At 37.2% G+C, this 21,529-nt stretch overlaps 2 protein-coding genes and 1 long non-coding RNA gene across 11 annotated transcripts; 2 read left to right on the top strand and 1 right to left on the bottom strand.

Annotated features, from left to right (window-relative positions):
- The first annotated feature begins 2,004 nt into the window (after nucleotides 1–2,004).
- On the top strand, nucleotides 2,005–3,177 carry LOC103411084 (uncharacterized). The gene is made up of 3 exons (XR_011583404.1): nucleotides 2,005–2,126; nucleotides 2,240–2,375; nucleotides 2,812–3,177. It is a non-coding gene; the product is annotated as an uncharacterized lncRNA (long non-coding RNA).
- A 1,186-nt stretch (nucleotides 3,178–4,363) lies between these two features.
- Nucleotides 4,364–8,754, bottom strand: LOC103411048 (uncharacterized). The gene is made up of 10 exons (XM_008349695.4): nucleotides 8,416–8,754; nucleotides 8,157–8,213; nucleotides 7,894–7,971; nucleotides 7,463–7,516; nucleotides 7,224–7,306; nucleotides 6,515–6,614; nucleotides 6,356–6,418; nucleotides 5,654–5,896; nucleotides 4,939–4,999; nucleotides 4,364–4,835 (listed from the first exon to the last, which is right to left on the bottom strand). The coding sequence occupies exons 1-10, from the start codon at nucleotides 8,662–8,664 to the stop codon at nucleotides 4,738–4,740; spliced, it is 1,086 nt and encodes a 361-aa protein (XP_008347917.3). The 5' UTR covers nucleotides 8,665–8,754; the 3' UTR covers nucleotides 4,364–4,737.
- A 1,448-nt stretch (nucleotides 8,755–10,202) lies between these two features.
- On the top strand, nucleotides 10,203–20,785 carry LOC103421395 (cyclic nucleotide-gated ion channel 1-like). 9 transcript variants are annotated; one of them, XM_029107410.2, is made up of 11 exons: nucleotides 10,203–10,509; nucleotides 10,611–10,679; nucleotides 11,415–11,473; nucleotides 12,232–12,302; nucleotides 13,463–13,607; nucleotides 13,813–14,221; nucleotides 15,419–15,619; nucleotides 16,162–16,460; nucleotides 16,738–16,849; nucleotides 19,414–19,683; nucleotides 20,189–20,785. In XM_029107410.2, the coding sequence occupies exons 5-11, from the start codon at nucleotides 13,552–13,554 to the stop codon at nucleotides 20,666–20,668; spliced, it is 1,827 nt and encodes a 608-aa protein (XP_028963243.2). In that variant the 5' UTR covers nucleotides 10,203–10,509; nucleotides 10,611–10,679; nucleotides 11,415–11,473; nucleotides 12,232–12,302; nucleotides 13,463–13,551; the 3' UTR covers nucleotides 20,669–20,785. The 9 variants fall into 9 exon arrangements, with proteins under 9 accessions (XP_028963243.2, XP_070682700.1, XP_070682699.1 ...); XM_070826599.1 differs by lacking the exon at nucleotides 19,414–19,683; XM_070826598.1 differs by lacking the exon at nucleotides 13,463–13,607.
- Nucleotides 20,786–21,529: the final 744 nt, after the last annotated feature.

Here is a 21,529-nt window from a genome sequence, read left to right on the forward strand (position 1 = left end):
TCTTTTTTATATTCTTTATTAAATATTTGTTGAAAAAAAATTGAAGAATGGGTTGCTAGACAATCAATTTTGGGTGTGCTTAGAAAATTTTTGACAAAAAACTAACAGAATTGGACGTGGCACATTAGGACCAAAATTAAAATCTCCGTGGCCAATTCAAACATTTTTTCTAAGTGAGGTATAAAGATGTTTTATTTTATTTATTTATTTATTTATTTTCAGAAATCCCTCGTAAGTTTATTAAAAATTTCGGCCAACTTCTAACGAAAGTACTTTTATAAAAGTTGCTTTAAGAGTCATAAATGTTTCCAAATTTAACAGGCTTTGGAGTGAAGAGTGAGGATTCTCGCCGGATCCTCTCTGTGAGGTCTCGGGGATTCTCAAATCACATCCGTTCATCGTACATCGTATGGTAAGAAATTATTGTAATTTTTTTTTAAAAGTTGAATATAAACAGTACTTGACGAAAACTGACTGTACGATATACGATTAACGAATGTGATTAAAGGATCCCCGGATTCTCACAAAGAGGATCCGGCGACGACCCTCTCTGGGAGTGAACCATTTTTTTTTTTAAGTAAATATTATTAAATTCGAATATAAACGTTTACATCAAAACTTAAGAGTATTGACCAATCAGTCCGGTTCGGCTTGGGAGTAAACCATTAAATGGGCTCATTTTAGCCCAATTGGAGGGCCCAACAGTATCAATACACTTGTCGCTCCGCCTCACTCCTCGATCTCGCGGGAACAGAAAACGCTCGCGCTGTACCCGTTTTTTGAAAAGTTGCGAAACGGTTTACTTCTTCAAATAATCAGCTGCTCCTGCAGTGGTACAGTATCTTTCTCTCCCTCTTTCGACTAAAGTTTGAATTTTTATCAGTTCCTTGGTTGTTGATGAATCTAGGGATTTCTGCAATTGTTTAATTTACTTGTTTTTAGGGTTTTGCGTTGCCTTGACTGAATTTGGGTTAGAGAATTGCTGGAAAAAAGCACTTTTTTTCTTAAGTTATTGAAAATTGTTTGGGTTGTTTATAGCAATGGTTTATGATCGGTTTAATTGGAGACGTTTTACATGTAATTTGAAAGTTTTAATTGACCGAAAAGGTTGAATTTTTTTTATGTTTTGGTTTCTCCAATTGCAGTTTAATTTCTTGGATTTGTTTTTGTTAGTCTGTATAAAAGGAGACTTTTTTTTTTTTTTTAAATTATTTTTTGCTTAAATCCTGACGGCTCAATTGATAGGGGAATTGGGAAATCGGTGGGAAGAGTTAAAGTGAAGCTTAAGACTTCGAGAACAATGGATTCTCAGCCTACTTCTTCTGATGCATACACACAAAGTGATACAGGTAAGAGTGGCCAACAAGTTGGTTTGGAAAGACAAGGTGTGGTTTCTGAGAAAATGGAGGATGGTGCCAATTCATTGCATGAAATAAACGTTGGTGCTTCTGGGAATGCGTCGAAGAAAACTGGGAGTATAAAGATTAAAACATCAAAGGAGTTGGGGTCTAGTGTCAACCACAGTACTGATCCTGTTCCTGCACGGACTGAGAGTCCACATAAAAGAGAATCAGAGATGGCTGGTCAAGATTCTCGTTATAACAAGCAAGAATTAGGAACTCTATTGATAAGATTATTCAATAGTTGTTTGTTTATGTTTGTTTCATGCGACTCTTGTCAGATACACATTGCACAAAAATTTGAACTGAAGTCTTGAACAATGCCTTTTCTTTTTCTTGGTATTTTTTTTTTTTTGTGTGCTCCATTTCATGTCTCTGAGGTTCGATTTCCGACTGTTATGCTATGAATACTGCATCATAACTAATTTCCTTTGTTCATGCTTTTATTAATGACATTGTGTTTTGTTTTGCGGGCGTGGGGTTTGTCTGGAATCAGGATTACTTTGATGTGATAGATACACCAATGGATTTTGGAACAATATGCAGTAATCTTGAACAGGGTCGCAAGTATAATAATTCCGAGGATGTTTTCAGAGATGTGGAGGAACAATTGTTATAACAGTAAAGGTGACTACAGTTTGGATCTTATGAGGCGGGTGAAGAAGAATTTCACCAAGTATTGGACTGCAGCTGGGTTGTGTAATGGACAACCAAGAGGAACTAATGGTGAGTGTTTTACAGCTTCGCCTTTTCCCCTTGTTGATACATTTTAATCTTCACTTTTATAGCGCGATGCTAGAAAAGCTTTTCTTATGTTTTGAGATTTCTTCCGTTTTCAGAAGGCATCATAAAGCGGATTGCTTATGTGCTATCTGTGTTTTAAAAAGCCATAGAAGGGAGCGTGAGGAGAATGATCGAATTGCGAAGAGCCATGGAGCTAGTGATAATAGTCTTGCTCAAGAACTCAAGCAAGAGGTAAACTGGAAGTTTTAAAGTGGGTTTTCCCCTTGAAATCCTGCAATCAGATGCATTGCTAAGAACGTAATCAAGTAAATTAATAAATACATAAAGACTTTGATAGAAATTTTAAGAGATGTCATGAACTAGTAAAATCTTCGTTAAAAAAAAAAATTGCAATTTTGATTCAGCGTTGAAGTTTACAGATCCAATGTACTCAAATTCAATGGAGGGTGTTTTCATTTGCATACAGTATTGAAATTAGGAAGAGTAACAGGAATTCGAAATTAGGAAGAGTAACATGATAACAGGAATTCTTATTACCTATTATTTATGTATTTATTTTCATTATTACGAAGCTGCTGCTGCTGCTAATGCTACTATTATTGTTCGATGATTCTTACTTTATTACTTTTGAATCTCCTTTTGGTTAATAAAATTGATCTCTCATTAGGAATCTTCACTTGCGGAAAGTCCTGGTGGGAATTCATCTTCGGATATGGATGGATCATTGGAGCCCAATATAGATGCGGAGGTAGAAGAAAAAGGAGAGGATACGAAAATGGTGGTATCCAAGCAGCAGTATGGTCCGTCAGGGGATAAGCAAGAGGATGATGAGGGGAATGAGGAGGAAGATAGTGACACAGAGATGAAAGACGAAGATGATGGTGAAGCACTAGAGCAGTTTGAGAAGGCAAGAGAAGAGCCGAATAAGCAATTGCTACCAATAACAGCTGATGCTTCCGCCGGAGTCCAAACTGATACAAAGAGAATACATTGGTGCAGCATGAGGAAGGAATTGTAGTCGATACAACCTAAGGTATAACATTTTTGTTTCTTTGGCATCAACCATGTGTTGATTTTACTTAAGGTTTAATTTATTTACAATATATACAAAAGAAAAAAGAGGAGTCTAACTGTTGAGTTTAACAAAACTTGCTTCTGCAAAAGGAGAGCATTCTAACTCTTGTTTTTCAGGAGGTTTGAAATTTGCATCTGAAATTTAGTCAATTTCGAAGCTGTATATAAAAATTTACTCATTTATTGGCCGGATTCAGTTGCAGGAATCGCAAGAAAGGCAAAAGAAAGTTAAAGCATATGAAAGCCTGCAGTTTGAAAATCCCAAGCTTTTGGATCTATGTGGGACTCTCTTCCCTAACAATAGTAAGTCTATCTGCCACTCAATAGTACGGTTTGGTGGTATTCCTCTTCATGCGGCTATTAACATGCTCATGAAGTAAGTCCCTGTCTTTTGGGCATATGAGGTAACTGAAATATCCCTGTGCACGCATGCTTGGGCAGTGCAGTTTTAGTTGTTACTGATGCGTAATGAAAAATCGAGCAAAGGATGGAAACTCAGCTATGGTGACAAATGTTCTAGATAGTTGTCTTCCAGTTCCAGTCATTCTCTACTTTCTTTCCAGTTATGTTTGTGAAGTAATAGCTCGAGATTTTTCGATTGCATATTCTTCGTTGACCGAAAGGAAAAGGATTGTGGTTCTTGCCTATGAGGGTGACCCAATAGCAAGCCAGAGACCTGTTAATTTGCCAATAATGCAGCAGCAGCAAGAGGTGCTAAATTGGCCGTGTTAAGGAGCATCTCGAAATCTTGTATCCATTGTATATATACTTACCTGACATCGTTTTGGCACTCTAGGACGGTGAGGGAAAGCTCGTGCTTGCGGTTGTTTAATCCCGTGTAATTGTGGCGAGTGGTGCTAGTAAAGTACTTGAAGTAGTACCAGAATTCTTTTTATTTTACTTTGCAGGGAGGGGAGATTCAAATTCCGGATCTCTTTCGATGACTAATGTTGTGTACGATTTTCATAATAACATAGTCTGAATTCTCACTAGGTTAATTTAAACGAATTACGTGCAGAGTGCACTGCTATAGTCAACTTAGTTTCGCTTACGGTCATCAGATCCAAGCCGATGGAGATGGTGTTTTTGGTTTAGTCCGTTTTGAAGTGTACTCTTGCCTTCGGTGCTCCGAAAAAATGGCGGCATTAGTATTGGCAATGAGGCAATCCTTAGTTTGGAAAATAAAACATCGTTTACATGGTCATCGATTTACAACCATTAACTTGACATCTACTGCTTAAAAAATGCTTGCGTGTTCATGAACTTTTTGAGATATTTGGATCGACAATTACTGCACCGTGGGAGTGTGTAAATTGGCGCCCGGTGTTAACCCGGAAAGTTGAATCAACAAACATCCACTGTAGGATTACCGTCGGCTTTGGTGCAGTCGCGGGCGAGAGTCCCATGAACTGGTGCAAACATGGAACGTTTACCCTTAATGCAAACCCCGAAGACACGTCTTCTCTTAAGAGTCCACAGAAGTCCACCGCAAGCATCAGACAGACTTGCCGTCTTCATCTCATGGCAAATCGTACTTCACTTGTCCAAGGTACAGACCACAAGCAGGCGCCATGGGACTAGCAGCAGTCACCGTCTTTGCATTCAAGATCCTCTCAACTGTAAATTCCATTTCATTAGGACAGAACAAGGGGTTAGATCATTACAAGAGAAGGATCAAACTGCAAAGAATAAAAAACATGGAAGAATCGATGCTGCCCACCATCAGGTATTCTTAAATCTCCGGTGCCAACGCATTTGAGTACACCAACAAGCAGTCTAACCTGCATAAATCTCGACAATCTCAGTGAACAGATTGTAACCGTTTGAACTGGAGGTAGATAGACTATAAACGGTTCTATAGAACTCATGACAGAGTGCTAATTAAAGAGGGCACAACGCATTTACACGAGAGGTTTACAATGTGAAAATTTTGAAAACTCAGAAACGAGAAGAAAAAATTTCAAGTCAATGTAAACAAAAACAGTATTAATATGTATACTGCAACTGAATCCCTGTTAATTTTCACCGAAGTTCCTAATGATATATTTGTTAAGTTATTTTACGGGGGATGGTGGTATAGTCATTAGGGACCTGAACACCAAAATACTTTTAAACTAGCAAAGTACACACTCAAAAAGTAACAAAAACAGTGCAAACTCGAGAAACATTACCCTCTCCCTGTGAACAGAAATCAAGATCACATAAACAGCAGGTGTTAATAAAAACAAATTAGAAAAAGACGTTTAGGAAGAAGGAACATTTGTATTTAAACAGCAAGTTAACATTGTGTATAGTTACATAATTTTAGAGCATTAGTCATTTGTCCTTAAAATATATATATATGTGTGTGTGTGTGCGTGTATTTACAGAGCATCCAACACATACAGGAAATAAAAGGAAATAATATGCAAGAGGTTTAGGAAGAAGAGCTCAACCTGGTGGTACAGAAAAGAACGTGCTCGTGCAGTTACCACAAAGCAACGGTGCTTTTTTCTCACGCCAAATCCTAGTCCTCCATTGAAACTAGAGGATGTATCGGTCTCAGATTTGTTAGCGTGGGCATGAGGATCTTCCTCCACTAAATTGTTTTGTTTCCTCTCCATTATTGATGGAAAATAAGGACTTGACACTACCTCAGAAACATTAAGTTCATCCAACGTTCTGATCGGCGATTTTGCCTATAGATAACATAATTTGAAAACATTAAATTAGAAATAGAAATCCGTATCACCTAATCAAGTCTTCAATGAGTTTAACCGTGGAGTACGGACATTTAGGACTGTTTCTATTCCAGTCTTGGCTACGATAGCAGGAACCAAAAACAACTTAAACTCGCAGATAAGTTCTTGCCAATCTTTTGGTGAACTTTAACTCACAGACGCTTCCTCAATCTCAATGAAGATTAAGAAAAGGAATATCTCAAGAGACAGTGGATACCAAAGACCATAAAGAGATGGGAATATAAGATGCTTCATCAACCAGATGCTTCCTCAACCAATAAAGATACATCTCATAGTACACACTTTTTTTTTGGGTTGAAAAGAAACAAAACCCTCATAATATAATATCAGTGTCAAAAGCAAACAAGGCAAGGGGAAGAACATTAAATCCAAGCTAATTAGGAGGTGAGGAACAACCTGACAACCCGCTGCCCTAAAGGAACTAAAATCATGATGTCCAACCAAAACTTTGCATGCTTCCTGCATCAATTTGAATCAAAGAAATTGCATTAGACCGAAAATTAATGACCAGATATATTTAGAGCAAACATAATATTTGGAAAACTGCTAAGGAACCTGCATAGCACAAAGATCCAGCTCGTTGGGTACATGCCATGCGCGGTCTTTTTCAAAGGTTGGCAAAGGCTCTGGTCCAAACAGAAGACGGTAGAAATACCTGAAGAAATTTAAACGAAGCCAGTAAAACAATAAATCATGTATAGTTATAGTCACTGAATTTAATTATACATGAATCAGGCCTAACTACATTTTTTTTTTTTTTTTTTTTGAATCTAGTGTCTCCGGGTCTTTGACCCGACTACTCACTAGGCCACCCGCCTGACCCCACAACATTTGGTAGACAAGAAACTCTAGCAATTGCTAGGTGGGTACCTTGAGAGGTGTCGAACCCCAGACCTCTTGGTAACTAACCAAGGGCCTGACCATTAGACTAAACACTCTTAGGTGGCCTAACTACATTATTCTGACACAATCCAAAACAATACTGCTATGTTAAACATTCTAACCGCAATTAGCGTACAGTAACCCAACCATTGGAAGGTTATGATCAATTCTACAGAAGTTTCATTGGTGGATACCACCGTACTATGTGAAATGACAGATAGCTGCAATCTAGTTTACATTTGCCAGACTAATTTGAATGTTCTACCATCTAGTCAAATAAGCATGGAAAAATCTACATGCATACTGTTACTAACATATATATGAGTCCCCAGACATAAGACTGCATTTGTTTTCTACATAATTGAGATTCATGAGTACCTACGTGCGCTCTTGGGCTTTATATCGAGCATGAAAATCAGCTGGAACACTTTGAACATCTATCACCATTACATCACCTTCATTCTTCTGATGGAACAAAAACAAAGTGTCAGGATCTCCTCATTAGACCAAAACTATAAAGTATCAATTGGCTCTGGTTTCAAATCCGCAATCCACATATACAGTCAAACTAAGTCTCCAAAATGATATTTTTGTGATTCGAACAATTAAAAGAAAGCACACCTGTAAGAAATGATTCACAGCTCTTTTGACAACTGAAGGTTCATGGGGTTCTAACTGCATTTAAACACAAACAAAAGTAACTTTTATAGCAACCAGAACCGTTCAAATATGATATCTTTATAATTCTTTTACCACAAAGTACAAAGGAAATTTGAATTGGTTGAGTGTAGGTGCCTCTGTGTATGCAAGCAACAAATGTTTGTCTACCCACGCTGAATACCAACATAGGGCTATTAAAAGACAACAATTATCACCGACACACTTTCTTTAACTAAAAGGTCCTTGAAATTTGAGGGCAACCTCATGGGAATGAAACAGCTTCCATAACAGAACAACCAAGAATGCTAATTTAACTGCACTACTTCACTTCTCTTGTCCCATATTATATGCAGTGCATCACTGTTATAACATTTTATTTTTAAATGACATACCACTTCAGCAGGCTTCCTTTTGCTTATGCGATTGACATCTACATGACAAACATTCGACAAGGCATGAACTCCTGCATCCTACAACAACAAAAAGGAATACATCCACCCCATCTCCCAGTTAATATAATGCTTGCTAGAAATTAAAGACGACAAAGTAACACTTAATACTGTCACTCTTATACTTCTTCCGAGTTACGAAATAACAAGTCGAAGAAAACTAGTGTAGCAAATTCCAAATACAACAAAGTCACAAGTAGACTTACAGTTCGACTGGAACAGAAAATTGAAACCGGCTGGCCAATAAATTTACGAAATGCCTCCTACAAAATTCAAAAAATCAACCAACCAACCACTTGATTTGCAACAAAATGAACATTTCGAAAAATTCGTACACCGCAACTCAACGATCCCATGACGGAGGAAATGAAAGGACAATACAATTCAAAAGCAATGAAATTTTCATTGGTAACGAAAAAAAGACGTAGCATTTATCACTAAAATCTCAAATTTCACAGAAATCACCTCAAGGACTCCAACAACTGTGCGGCAATTGGACTGCTGCTGCGAGCCCGAAAAGCGAGTACCAATGTACTCGATTGCCAGTAGATACCGCTGGATTCGAGCCTGTTGGCTCATCCGTTGAGGTTGCTGTGATTCCTGATCCCCGTCGCTGAGATCGTCGGCGGTTTTGGAGACCTTTGGAGGCCTTTGGGGAGATTGGGAGCTACTGATGCTATCTAGTTCGAGTGGGTGCTTAAGATTTTCTGACATTGATTTTATCTTCGTAATTTCTTCGGCCCCAAACAGTGAATTGGGCTCTAGGGTTTTGGGATTGCAAAGTTTCGAACGTTGGGAAATCAGGGTTTAAGGGCTTTACCTTACCGTTTGAATGCAGGGTTGTACCAAACCCGACCCGCATTGTAAAAAAATTATAAATGCCAAAAAACCAAAGTAAAAAAAAAAAGAAAACTAATGAAAAAGTGTAAAAATGTGGTTTTTCGTTAAAGTGAACAGTACCGGATGCTTTTTGTTAAAGTTCCCTAAAAAAAATCCACTAAAGAGAGATGAGCACTGAAACTAAATGTACTTTCCGACCGTTCGAGCTGGTTGGCAAACTTGACAACTATCTAGCATGAAGCTCCATGGATAGGTTTGTCTATACACAACTCCTAGCCAACCAGCTCAATGGATAGGTTTGTCGACAGGAAAAAAAGTCTATGAAGAGATGTAAATGTTGTCAGGCACAACTATCGGCTAAAGTACTTTCCAACCACTCTTGGGCGAGCGGTGCGCACACCACTCAGTACAAGTCGACCTGGGAAACCATGCAGTTAGCTCTGAGCAAATATCACTTCTCTCCACGTGTTATATGAATAATGGAGAAATAGCTTGTAGGTCGTATCTACGTCTTTAACCCATTAAATGATAGGGCAGTGAGAAAATTAAAGACCCAAGACCTTTGTGGCTCACTTAGGGCCTATACAAGATGGTAAAGTGTTATTCTAATCCACAACAAATGTATATCAAATCACTACAATTGACATAACCCATTTTTCTGGGTGAACCATTTAAATTATTTTGTTCATAATGTAGCTTTATATTCCAAGCCCACAAAGGGTTAACCGTACTAGTTTTTGTTGGCCACCCAGTAGTTTTGAGCATAAACAAATTTAATACGATGTTGATCACGCATTTGGGTTGACTCTACAATATTTTCGCATGATTTGAACCGTTCACTTTGTAGATCTTCATTTAAAGATCATCCTTACATAAATTCATCCAAATCAAAAAAGCGTTTTAGTATCTAATTGTGACATAGAAAAAATAGACAAGACCAATTCGTTGGAAAACAATGAAACGATCGGGTCAACAATCAATTGGTTAAATGATATTCAATTGAAAAAATGTTAGGGAGACCACATTGGTGCATCATCACATGTGGCAAGTGATTTATACATGTCACATCAATTAATGAATTTATTTAAATAAATATATTAATTGTATGAATCTCTTGTCACATATAATGATACACTAATATAGTAATATGATATAATTATTGGATCTCCCAAGCATTAATCTTTTCAATTTGGCCAAACTAATTTCTTTTTCCTGTTGGTAAGGACCAAACTAATTGTTTTGGTTGGTGAAGGGGGAATATACTAGAGGGAGCCTTGGGGGACAAGAGGGCCACTGCTCAAATTGTCAATATTCTTTGTACATTATTGACCAGCTGCTCCAGAATTAAAACTGAAACGCTCCAACCCCATTTTATTTTAAAAATAGTTGTAATTCTTAATTGGTGAGCCCGTGGGGCCCACCTTGTTTTATTTTATTTTATTTTTTGTGTGTTTTCCTGGTCTCTCTCTTCTTTTCTCCATCTCTCCCGTGCTCTTTCTCAGCACTCTCTCCTTCTCCCCGTGAACCAAAACCACACACCCTCACTTCCACACCACATCAACGAAGACGACACCACCATCATCTCAGGAACTTTCTTCTCTCTCCCCCGTCTCGGCGAAGCTCCGGGACGCCCAGAGAACACCCAAGTTCCCCCCGACGACTCCGGCGACTTTCGAGGTCATTTCCGGCCAAACCACGGCAAGTTGGCCGGCGTGCAAGGTATCAATCTCTTCGTCTCTCTGAGTACTACAACTTTCCTTTTTGTTTCACTCAATTTCGTTGAGTATTGAAGAAGTTATACTCATTTGAATTTTACCCAGTTTCCGGCGACCTCCGAAGCTTTCGAGGCATTTTCCGGCCAGACCACGGCGAGTTAGACGTCGTGTGAGGTACCATTCTCTTCGTCTCTTCGAGGATTACAACTTTTGTTTTTGTCTCGCTTGATTTCGTTGAGTAGTGACAAAGTTATAGCCGTTTAAAGTTGGGTGGTTTTCAGGCCGAATCTCCGGCCTTCTTCTTCGGCAAAACTAGGCCTCTCAGGCCCTTTAGAAAACCCCTCGGGCCTTAGGCCCGTGTTGTCTTAGCCCAAAACCCCCAGCCCCTTTTAGTTTTTAATTTTGTTCGTTTTGTTTTTAAAACCCCTAAAGGCCTCGGGCCTCATATATATTTTGGCCTTGGGCCGGTTTAATTCAAAGGGCTTAAAGCCCTGTTTGTTTTTGTGAGGCCTTAAGGCCAGCTGCCTTGTGTGTGTGTGCAGCCCGTGTGTGTGTGTGTGTGTTTGTGGTGTGTGTGTGTGTTTGAGTTTAAGCCCAAACCCCATTTCTTCACCCTAAAGCCTTTTCACCCTGAAACCCTTTTAACCCAAAAACCCTAGGTTTCTAAAACCCAATAAATCCTAATCCTATTTAACCTAAACCATAATCCGGATTTCAAGCCTAAAACCCGTTAGACCTAAATTGACCGTTTACCTCCGGTCAACGTTGACTTTAGGGTTGACTTTTCGGGTTTTCGTCCGGGACCCTTCTTAGGGTAATTCGACGTTCTGAATCTGTTTCCAATGTCTGTTTTCCCAAATTCAATTGCTATTATATAGTTTTATTTATTGGACTCTTTATGTGCTTAAGGGCAATTATTGTGACGTTTCCGTCTTCGCTAGTGGCGCAGCTTTTGGCAACTAAATACTGTGAGTGAACCCCTTCTAAAATTACATGATTTGATAATTTAATTGCATAAATGATTAGCATGCCTACGGATTTATGATTTGATTTATGTGATTTAATATATTGATTATCGTCTCGTGTTTTGGTGAGGAATTAATTGTTAGCCTATATTGAGCTATATTTTAATATATCGTATTTTCTATTAAAACCATGAACTGGTAGACTATCTGATAGATGACGATAGGATGCTAGAACATATTTTTGAACCCCTCTTTATAGTGTAGACGATGATCGGTAACCTATGCTATGAAGTGGTTATTTAAGAGAGACGTAACTATTTGTGCGTACCTAGTGGACACTATGCCGCCTGGGGCGAGGATCTGGTGTTGGCATTTAGGCCGGGAGAAATAATCCCTAGCGAAAGGCTGAGGGACACGGTGACAGGCATTGGGCCGGGGGGGAGTTATCTCTGGCTACGGGCACAGAGACTTAGGTGCAGGCATTGGGCCGGGAGTTATGTTTATTCAGTGATCTTACTAGCAGCACACTACGTTTACGAGACGATCTGTGAGACGATTCATGCTTTGGTTTTACGCGATGATATTCCGCGATATAGCTTTTGAGATATTTTTGGCATGCTAGGATTTTTATTAAATCCATCATTTATTATGCTAGTAGTTTTCATTATATAAACTGTGGGGGTTAGTATCTTGATAACTATTTTATTATTATTATATATATGAACTTGGTCCACTCACCTTTGTTTTGCGTCCCCATTCAGGACTTAGAATCAAGGCACATAATCCCGGCGTCAATACACTTCCGCAGCAGCATCTTCGGATCTTCTCGAATGTAGGACTCACTCCTTTATTCATTAAATTTTAGGAAAACTAATGAAAATGGCTTGAAAACTTTGAGTTTTAATGATAAGGACAAAATAAAGGGTAAAGTGAATAGTACCAGGATTGACTTTTTAGTGTAAAAATGTGGTTTTTTGTTAAAGTGAACAGTACCGGGTGCTTTTCGTTAAAGTTCCCTTAAATTTTATCTTAATTCTTTTTAGTGATTAAGTTTAGTTGTATGTTCTGAACACGTTCCTAAATTATTAATTCAGGGTATTTTAAATTCATAACCCTTATTTACTTCTTATTCTTAGCTTTTGTATCAATTAATGGCTTTCGTCACCCTCGGGTGTCGGCCAGCACGTGTCTATCCTGGTATTCGGGGAATATCAGGGTCGGGGCGTGTCAAAAACAACTTGCCCTGCTGGCATGAATAGGTAAAATGTATTTATTATATCCAACTTGTCAGGTTAATTACTAATTAATTAGCATGGTGCATATACAAATTGGAGTCTTGGTCTTGGGATTATACATACAAAAATTTATTACAGATCTTCCGGATGCTATACAAATTGGAGTCTTGGTCTTGGAGTATACAAATTTATTACAGATCTTCCAGATGCTATATTACATCACATACTTTGAGTTTGTTATATACAACAACAACAAAGTCTTTTCTCATTAAATGAGGTCGGTTATATGAATCTTATAACGTCATTATGCTCTGTTATGTGTCACGTCTTCCGTTAAATCCAAGTACTCTAATTCTTTTCTTAGAGTCTCCAATTTGTAATGAATAGGTCAAACAACGAAATACATTTATTCATATATATCAAATATATATACAAGTAAATTTTTTTTACAAGCCTATGAAATAGTCAGAAATAAGTAAACAATGAAATACTTGGTTTCATATGATTACATTGGAAGGAATCGAATTTTTGTACAGGCAAGTTGTTCGTTATATAATACATTTATTTTGCATTTTCGGGAAGGACGAGTACTGTGGCTGGTCATGATGGGAGAGGTCTGTTTTGTTTGGTCATTTTCTGGTGTGAGAGAAGAGGGGTGTTTGGATATAGTAAAAATACTTAATGGTTGTTTGGTTTTATGTCGTTTAAAGGGTTTCGAAATGAAACGTGGTTGACCAGTTGACCTTATCCGTTTCAGAAGTTAGTATATGGGATCCTGAGACCCCAAGAAATATTATCCTTTTAAGAATTATTAAGCTCGTTAATTCGGTGTAGCAGCTTGAGCTTATGGCTGCCCCCACAGTGGCTTTAGATATTGAGAACTGGACACGGGGAACTGAGAGGTCAGTCGACGAATAATTAATATGCTTTTTTTTTTCATCTTTTATTATTTTTTCAACTTAAGCTCACTTTTGTTGGTTCCTAGCACAGTTCTACGACGGATTAATTCGTTCGTGCATTCTTTTTTATCCAATTCGATGAGACTGCAATTGTTTTTGCGATAAACATATTTTTATACTTTTATTTATCTTTCTATTGTTTATGCAGCACTGCAGGTTCTCAAAATAACAGCATCGGGAGACAATTAACTAATTACTTTAGAACAGATGGAGGACGTTCACGTTCATCAACCAAGACGGGAAAAGGGGCAACCGTGAAGGAAATTCTTGATCCACGGGGGCGCTTCGGCGTAATATGGTCTAAGATGTTTGTGATTTCATGTGCGATTGCAGTCTCGCTCGATCCTTTCTTCTTTTACATTCCGGTCGTTGTTGAGGAGAAGAAATGCATACGGAAGGACACGAGTTTGAGGACTGTAGCTCTCCTCTTACGTTCACTCACGGATATGACTTTCATGATACATATTTTACATGAAGTTCGTGTTACTAGTACCAACACTACTGCTGTGGCCATCTCCATCTTAGTTGACTTTCTCGCCATTCTTCCCATCCCACAGGTAAACCTAAACATTTTGGTACGTAAAATGTTTGCCCAGAAAATTTTTATCGATTGGCTGTTTCTGCTATATGACGGTGAGTGGCTAAAACATGCAGTTTAGATGACGTGTGCCCATTTAATGACACACCGCTTTTAACTGTTTATGTCACTCTACATTAGGACGAAAAACTTTTTTTTTTTCGTTAATATTGTCATAATTTTCTTTATAACTTTTGAACCACATTATTTCTAACTCATTGTGATGCACAAAACTGATGAACTTTGGAACAACGTAAAGTGTCAAGTTATGACTTTCGCAAGGTTGCTTCGGTCACTAAGTGTAGGTAAATATGTAAAGATATAGAGATAAAGAAACAATTACACAATATATACATGATTGAGATAGAGATTTGGAAACCAACACAAGATATACATGGTTCACCCCAAGTTGGGCTACGTCCACGAGGGTAGAGTTCTCATTAATAATGTAAAATTTACGTAACACAAAGGTTTAAGCACAATCATTAGTAGTAAGTTCTAATAATGGATTAAGTGGAATAATAGCACTAGGGAGTAATTCTAGGAGAATGGTCTCCTTTTATAGTTGAGGAGAGTCGCTTACTCTCGTTCGTGGTTGATGTAGGACTTTAGGAGCTTTATTCTGATGTTGACAGGTGCCGTGTTATGATTGGTTTCCCGGTTGGAGCAAAACTCATGTGCTTTGGCAGGGGTGCCTCAACACGAATCATTCCATAGATCTCTAAAGGTATAAAGGTACCGTTTGGTACGTGAGACGGGATGGAACGAAGTGGGACGAGGCGTTTTGTCTCACGTTTGGTGCGCCTAAAACGGGTGGAACGCGCTATTCCACGGGACGAGTTTTGGATAAATTTTCGTTCCACCTCACCCCCTGGAACGACTCGTTCCACATCCGTAGAACACAAAATTATAACATCTCCGTCTCCTTCTTCTTCCTCCTCGTTTCCATCCGAGGGCATCTTTGCTCTCTCTCCGTTCCGTTCCGTCCCATTCCATTCCGTTCTGTCCCGTCATGTCTGCATACCAACCGGTACCAAAGTTCACAGGTACTCGGTAATTTCGGAATTGATAAAGTATATAGGATACAAACAAATCATATTATCCAATGTGTAACTAGATGATTTCTCTTCGATATATAACACTCTTGACTCTAATTTAAACCTTTCAATTTGTGTAGGTGGCAATATTGTTGTTCTTTCTAGATCTGAATGGCTTTGAGTATTTTTACAAAAGGAGTAAGATTTTGAATGCGTTTCTTCTCCTTCAATATCTACCAAAGGTGTATCGGATTCACTTGACCTCTAAGAAACTTAAGCCAAACACTGGAAAATGGGCTAAAGGGGCATTCAATTTCTTTCTCTACATTCTTGCTAGTCATGTAAGTTTCAATTACATTAATTCTCATATATAATTTCTTTAATCTTTCCTTTTATTTTAGTATTTTTTTTGCTTTGCTCAAAGTTTTCTCTTAAAAATGTTGTCTAGTAACATTCATCTTCAATTTGTAAATGAGAAGTCTTATATTCGACTTTCATAAACAACAACAAATTTTGGTCCACTATGTAGCTTAATCAAACTCCAATATCGTTGTATCAGAAAAATAATCTTTAAAAAAAACCTATGAACAATATATAAGAAACTTTCTAAAGAAAACCCTAGTTAACCCCATAAATATGGCAACACATGACACCAATCAGAGAAAAAAAATAGTAGTCAACTTGATAGTTTTAGTGGACCAAGAAACCAATAGCTAGTCTAATATGTTTTTAATTCATTTTGCCAATTTTAATGAATGAGAACCAAATTGTTATCGGTCCAAAATCACACAAGCGCAAAATGTGATTAATCCTTCATTTTTCAAGAACTTAGCCTTCTTGTACTTGTTTTAATTACTAACTACGTAACTTGCTGGTGTTTTAGATAACAGGAGCCTTTTGGTACTTCTATTCTATTCAACGAGAGATATCATGTTGGCATCGTGCTTGTATGCATCATCCTACAACTCCAGCATGCATGTCTACATATTTATGTGATGGTGCCACTACTACAACTTCAAGAAATATCTCCTTCCTTGGTGAAAAGTGTCCTACCAATCCAACAAATGCAACCCTATTTGATTTTGGAATGTTTAGTAGTGCCCTCGAGTCTGGTACCACGCGGTCAATGAACATTCCACCAAAGATCATTTACTCTATTTGGTGGGCTCTGCGAAATTTAAGGTTCGTAGATTTACTTACTATATAAATTTTTTTTTTTTTCATCAAGTAACTAATAGAAGCCTGACTACACATTTTTGAATTTGATATTAAAGGTGGGCAATAAATCGATGTGTTTTTTATGTTTTAATCTTAACTTTTGTTATTAAATACAAAGTGAATGAATACGAATTCTTGATGCTTGGTGACCGAGAGAACGGGATTTATACTTATTATATATATGTATTTATGGTAAGCTTTTGACATTAGTATTTCAAACATTGCTTCTGAAATTTTGCAGTTCTTTTGGTCAGAATCTTCAAACGAGTACTTATGCGTGGGAAAACGGACTTGCAATTCTTATTTGTGTCATGGGTTTGCTACTGTTTCTACACCTTCTTGGGAATGTGCAGGTTGGTAACAAATTAATCCGTCCAACGTTTGTTTTTCGTATCTTTTTCTTATTGTATATGGTATTAGGTACTTATTGTAGGGTTTTAGGAACACCGTAATAGGGATTTATGAAAATTTTCAAGTTAAAAGATGTGCTTACTATAATGGTGTTATCAATACTATTATTAAGAAAACCCTCCTTGTCAACTTTTTACCACTTTTTTTTTTTTCTAATTTTGCCCTCACTTTTGATACACAATACTTACATAAGGAGGCCAAATAGTAATTTTGTATCTTTTGCCACCTTTTTCCTATTTTGCCCTCACTTTTGATACACAATACTTACATAAGGAGGGCAAGATAGTAATTTTGTATCTTTTGATAAAATGACAATCATATCCCTATTTTTCCTATTTTACCCTCACTTTTGATACACAATACTATTATTAAGAGAACCCTCCTTATCAACTTTTTGCCACTTTTTTTCTAATTTTACCATCACTTTTGATACATAATACTTACATAAGGAGGGCAAAATAATTATTTTGTATCTTTTGCCCCTTTTCCCTATTTTGTCCTCACTTTTGATACACAATACTTACATAAGGAGGACAAAATAGTAATTTTGTATCTTTTGATAAAATGACAATCATATCTCTATTTTTCTTATTTTACCCTCACTTTTGATATACAATATTTACATAAGGAGGATAAAACAGTAATTATGTAATATTAAGACTGTTTACTACCCTAATGTTTCGTGGTTTTCAACATTTAGTACATCAAGTTTTTTTTGTCTCAGAGTCATACCTAAAGTGTAAATTTTGGGACAGTCTCATACATCTGTTAGTCAAATTGTTAAGTCTCTCGTTAACTGTGATGTGGCGCCCATGTGGACACCGACTGGGTGCCACGTGTCATCCATGTTTTTTTTTTTTACATTCTCATACATCCGTTAGTCAAACTGTTAAGTCTCCCGTTAACTGTGACATGGCGCCCAAGTGGATACCGACTGGGTGCCACGTGTCATCCATGTTTCTTCTTCTTCTTCTTCTTCTTACTGCAACTTTTTTTTTTCACTTTTTTTTCCCTTCCTCCTTCTCCTTCTTTTCCTTCTCATTCTCCTTCTCCTTCTTCTTCTGCTTCTTCTTCCTCCTTATCCTTCCTTCTTCTTCCTCTTCTTCCTCTTCTTCCTCCAACTGCAACTTTTTTTTTTTTTCCTCCTTCTTCTCCTTCTTCCTTCTCCTTCTTCTTCTTCTTCTTCTTCTTCTTCCTCCGAATCTAGGGAAGATGAAGGTTATATATATATATATATATATATATATATAACTTTATTTATTTATTTTATAAATAATTTATTTTTAATTTCCATGTGGATGACACGTGGCGCTCAGTTAGTGTCCACATAGGCGTCACGTCACAGTTAATGGGAGACTTAACAGTTTGACTAACGGATGTGTGAGACTGTTCCAAAATTTACACATTAAGTATGACTTTGAGACGAAAAAAACTTGATGTACTAAATGTTGAAAACCACGAAACATGAGGGTAGTAAACAGTCTTTTACCCTAAGATAAAATATGCACTTATTAAGAGAAATTGTCCCACCATCATATTTTTTTCATGCTCTTTAAAATTTTAAAAACTAATCACACTCCTAAAAACAAAAAATAAAATGAAATTGTTCACACACACAGAGTGTGCTCATTGGCTAGTTAGAAAAAAGGTAATTAATTTCAAGTTATAACACGAGCAGGATCCGACTCCCATACTTGAGACTTCTCAGTTTCATTAGCATATGTGTTATTAATCTACTCATATTAAAATATGTCTTCTCTTTATTTATGCGTTATGCCTAAAATGACAAAAACATATTGGATAGTACATCTATATTATAACAACTAACAAGTGGACTAAGTCACATTACTTGATTGTATTAGGGTCACACTGAACAACCGGTGTTCAATGTTTAATTGAGTGAGTACATGATCTTTCATTCAATAATATAGACTAGTGATATTATTTTAAAGTGTAAGAAAAGGTTTTAAGTTTGACTTTTATCGATAACGAGTTCGAACCAAATTATCGTGGAAGACCTATATATTGTGTTGCTTAGTCCAAATTCCGACCCCTTAATATGAGTATATCGTTACAATATAATTATATCGTTATATTTAGAAGAAAAAAAAGCCCATGGTTATTGTCTAACCATTGCCAAACTACTCATATGAACTTTATTAATTTTGTGTTGTTTGCCTTTCAACATAAAACTCAATTTCATTAAGAGCTTATTTGGAAGTGTGTTTAAAATAATTGAAAGCGCTTTTAGAAAAAAAAATGTGTTTTTGGGTTTCAAAGTCACTAGAAGTGCTTCCTGCAACGCACCAGTTATATGTTTCTTGTATGAGCAATTCAAGTGTTTTTCCAGAATTGACTCCAAAAATATTTTCATCAAAAACACTTTTAGTCATTTTGAAAGCACTTCTAAACCAACCCTAAATCCCATTGATGCATGCATGCATATCCCTAATAGTCCAACATTTTGTGAATAACAAAAGAACTTGTTTTCGTGTAAGAATTGCAGACATTCATTCAGTTGGCAACTATGAAATCAGAGGAAAAAAGACTAAATTCAGTGTTATCTATGAAGACGCAAAGGAAAAGGGTAGATATACATATGTGGATGGACAAAAATGGTATCCGTGATAAGCATATGAAGACAGGAATCATGAAAAACATAGAACAAATATTGAAAGGAAACAAAGATGTTGATATGGAGCACTTATTCTCTATGCTACAATGGCGTGTCAGAAAATCCATAAAGCACCATCTCTGCATGGATACGATTAAGAAAGTACGTTATTTTTGTTTAGATAAGAAATTGAGTATAAAGATTTATTTTACTGGAAAACTTACTAGATCATTATCAAAAGAATCAAATAAAGAGGGAAATCAGCAAAAATCATTGAAAAACAAATAACAATTGCTAAGGTGATCAAAATCAATTATCTATGATATATTGAATATTTATCAAGGAAATAATGGTCTCCATGTTTTTGATGAGCCTCCTGCTTTTGTGGATAGGTTGATTTTTTAGGATGATGGGGTTTCCTTAGACCCATTTTGTTAACAGTTGTTTTTCTAATAAGGGTCTTTTGACACACAGTTTTACCAAAAGAAATAATGATCAGATCAGATATCCATGATGAGAATTTGATCATTTAAGAAATTCAATTGTAATTTGGAAATGATCGAAGAAGAAAAAGCGTTTAATATTGATGCTCCTACTGAATTAATTCCTCTCTTTTAAGTTTTCTTAAACATATGCATGATATGAATTGTATCTTAATCTTGATTAGGTTCCTTTGCTTCATAATTTGGATGAACAAGTATTGCAAGCAGTATGTGGGAACCTTAAGCAAGTAATGTATGCCGAGGATAGTTTTATTGTCCGAGAAGGGGAGCCACTTGATAAGATGTTATTCATCACACAAGGCATTGCATGGATCTACTCATCGTCGTCTAGCAACACTGGAGGCAATGGATGTCTTCAGAAAAGCGACTTCTATGGCGAACAACTTCTAAGTTGGGCAATAAAATCCTCCTCGTTTTCTGATATTCCCATCTCGACCAGAACTGTTAAGTCCCACACCAAAGTTGAAGCCTTTGCTCTCATTGCCGTCGACGTGAAGTGTGTAGTCTCTAGACTCTGGTGGCATTTCAGCAAGGAGATGTCCAACTCGGAGGATCCTAGGCCGGAGCAATGGGAGCTCTTAGCAGCTTCTTCCATACAAGCGACTTGGCGCAGCCGTCAGGCAAGGAAAGTCGGAAGACTATAAACCGTTGCCAATTTACTGAGGCCCTGAGGGTCGTAGCTAGTATCAAAAAGTTGGAAGACTATGGAGTAATTGTAATTAATTGCAACATGATTATAATAATGAATGGTTTTGGAAAAAGTTGGAAAATCACATCAGAGCGTGCCTAACTTGTATGATCCACACTAATTCAAAAATAAAAAACTAGGCAAGCCAAGAAAATCCGAATGCAAAGAAGCAAGAACCACTGACGGAGAGCCACAACCAATGATGAAGAAGATAAACTGATGTCAGTGAAATGATCCGCAGCCACATCCCCTTCCCAGTGAATGTCAAAACAATTTAAATTCATCATCCGAACGAGAGTCAAACTAGTAAACCATTGTGTATGGAGAGACCTAGGAGGAACAAATTCAAATAAGATAACGTAGAACAGATGGCAGAGTGGATTGAAAAGTAGCTCGGAAGACGCAAAACTGGCAGCAAGGCTGCTGGTACGCGGGTCGGGTCACCTGTGTCGGAATAAGGCTTATAATTTGTCTTTTGAAGAAAACGACGCAAGGATCAAAACACACCAGCTTCGCTCGTGACATAAGGGCAATTTTTGCCAAAAAACATCGTACCATCCCAAGGCAACGTTTTCGGTTTTAGGAATACTTTGCAACTTTGTTAATTGTTTAATTCCTTTTCTATTTGAACATTAAGTCCTATTAGGGTTTGGTTTTGCGTTTTGAATGTATAAATACACCTTGGTCGTTTGCTGCCCACCATTTAACCATGGGAACTTTAACGAAAAACTTCTGGTACCGTTCACTTTAACCAAAAACCCGAGCAAGAGACAAAGCATGACTGGGGCAATCTTAAATAAGTCGAGTCGGCCTATGC

The sequence above is a fragment of the Malus domestica genome, chromosome 08, assembly GCF_042453785.1.
Source record: "Malus domestica chromosome 08, GDT2T_hap1".
Lineage (NCBI taxonomy): Eukaryota > Viridiplantae > Streptophyta > Magnoliopsida > Rosales > Rosaceae > Malus > Malus domestica.

What these genes read in the sequence shown, in the direction of transcription:
- LOC103411048 (XM_008349695.4), bottom strand. Translation starts at nt 8,664, where the DNA reads ATGTCAGAAAATCTTAAGCACCCACTCGAACTAGATAGCATCAGTAGC. An exon ending in AAAGGAAGCCTGCTGAAGTG is followed by an intron (nt 7,517 to 7,893) that starts GTATGTCATTTA and finishes GTTTAAATGCAG; the next exon opens with TTAGAACCCCATGAACCTTC. An exon ending in TGGATCTTTGTGCTATGCAG is followed by an intron (nt 6,419 to 6,514) that starts GTTCCTTAGCAG and finishes AAATTGATGCAG; the next exon opens with GAAGCATGCAAAGTTTTGGT.
- LOC103421395 (XM_029107409.2), top strand. Translation starts at nt 12,190, where the DNA reads ATGAACTTGGTCCACTCACCTTTGTTTTGCGTCCCCATTCAGGACTTA. An exon ending in ATCTTCGGATCTTCTCGAAT is followed by an intron (nt 12,303 to 13,812) that starts GTAGGACTCACT and finishes TTGTTTATGCAG; the next exon opens with CACTGCAGGTTCTCAAAATA. An exon ending in TGGGCTCTGCGAAATTTAAG is followed by an intron (nt 16,461 to 16,737) that starts GTTCGTAGATTT and finishes GAAATTTTGCAG; the next exon opens with TTCTTTTGGTCAGAATCTTC.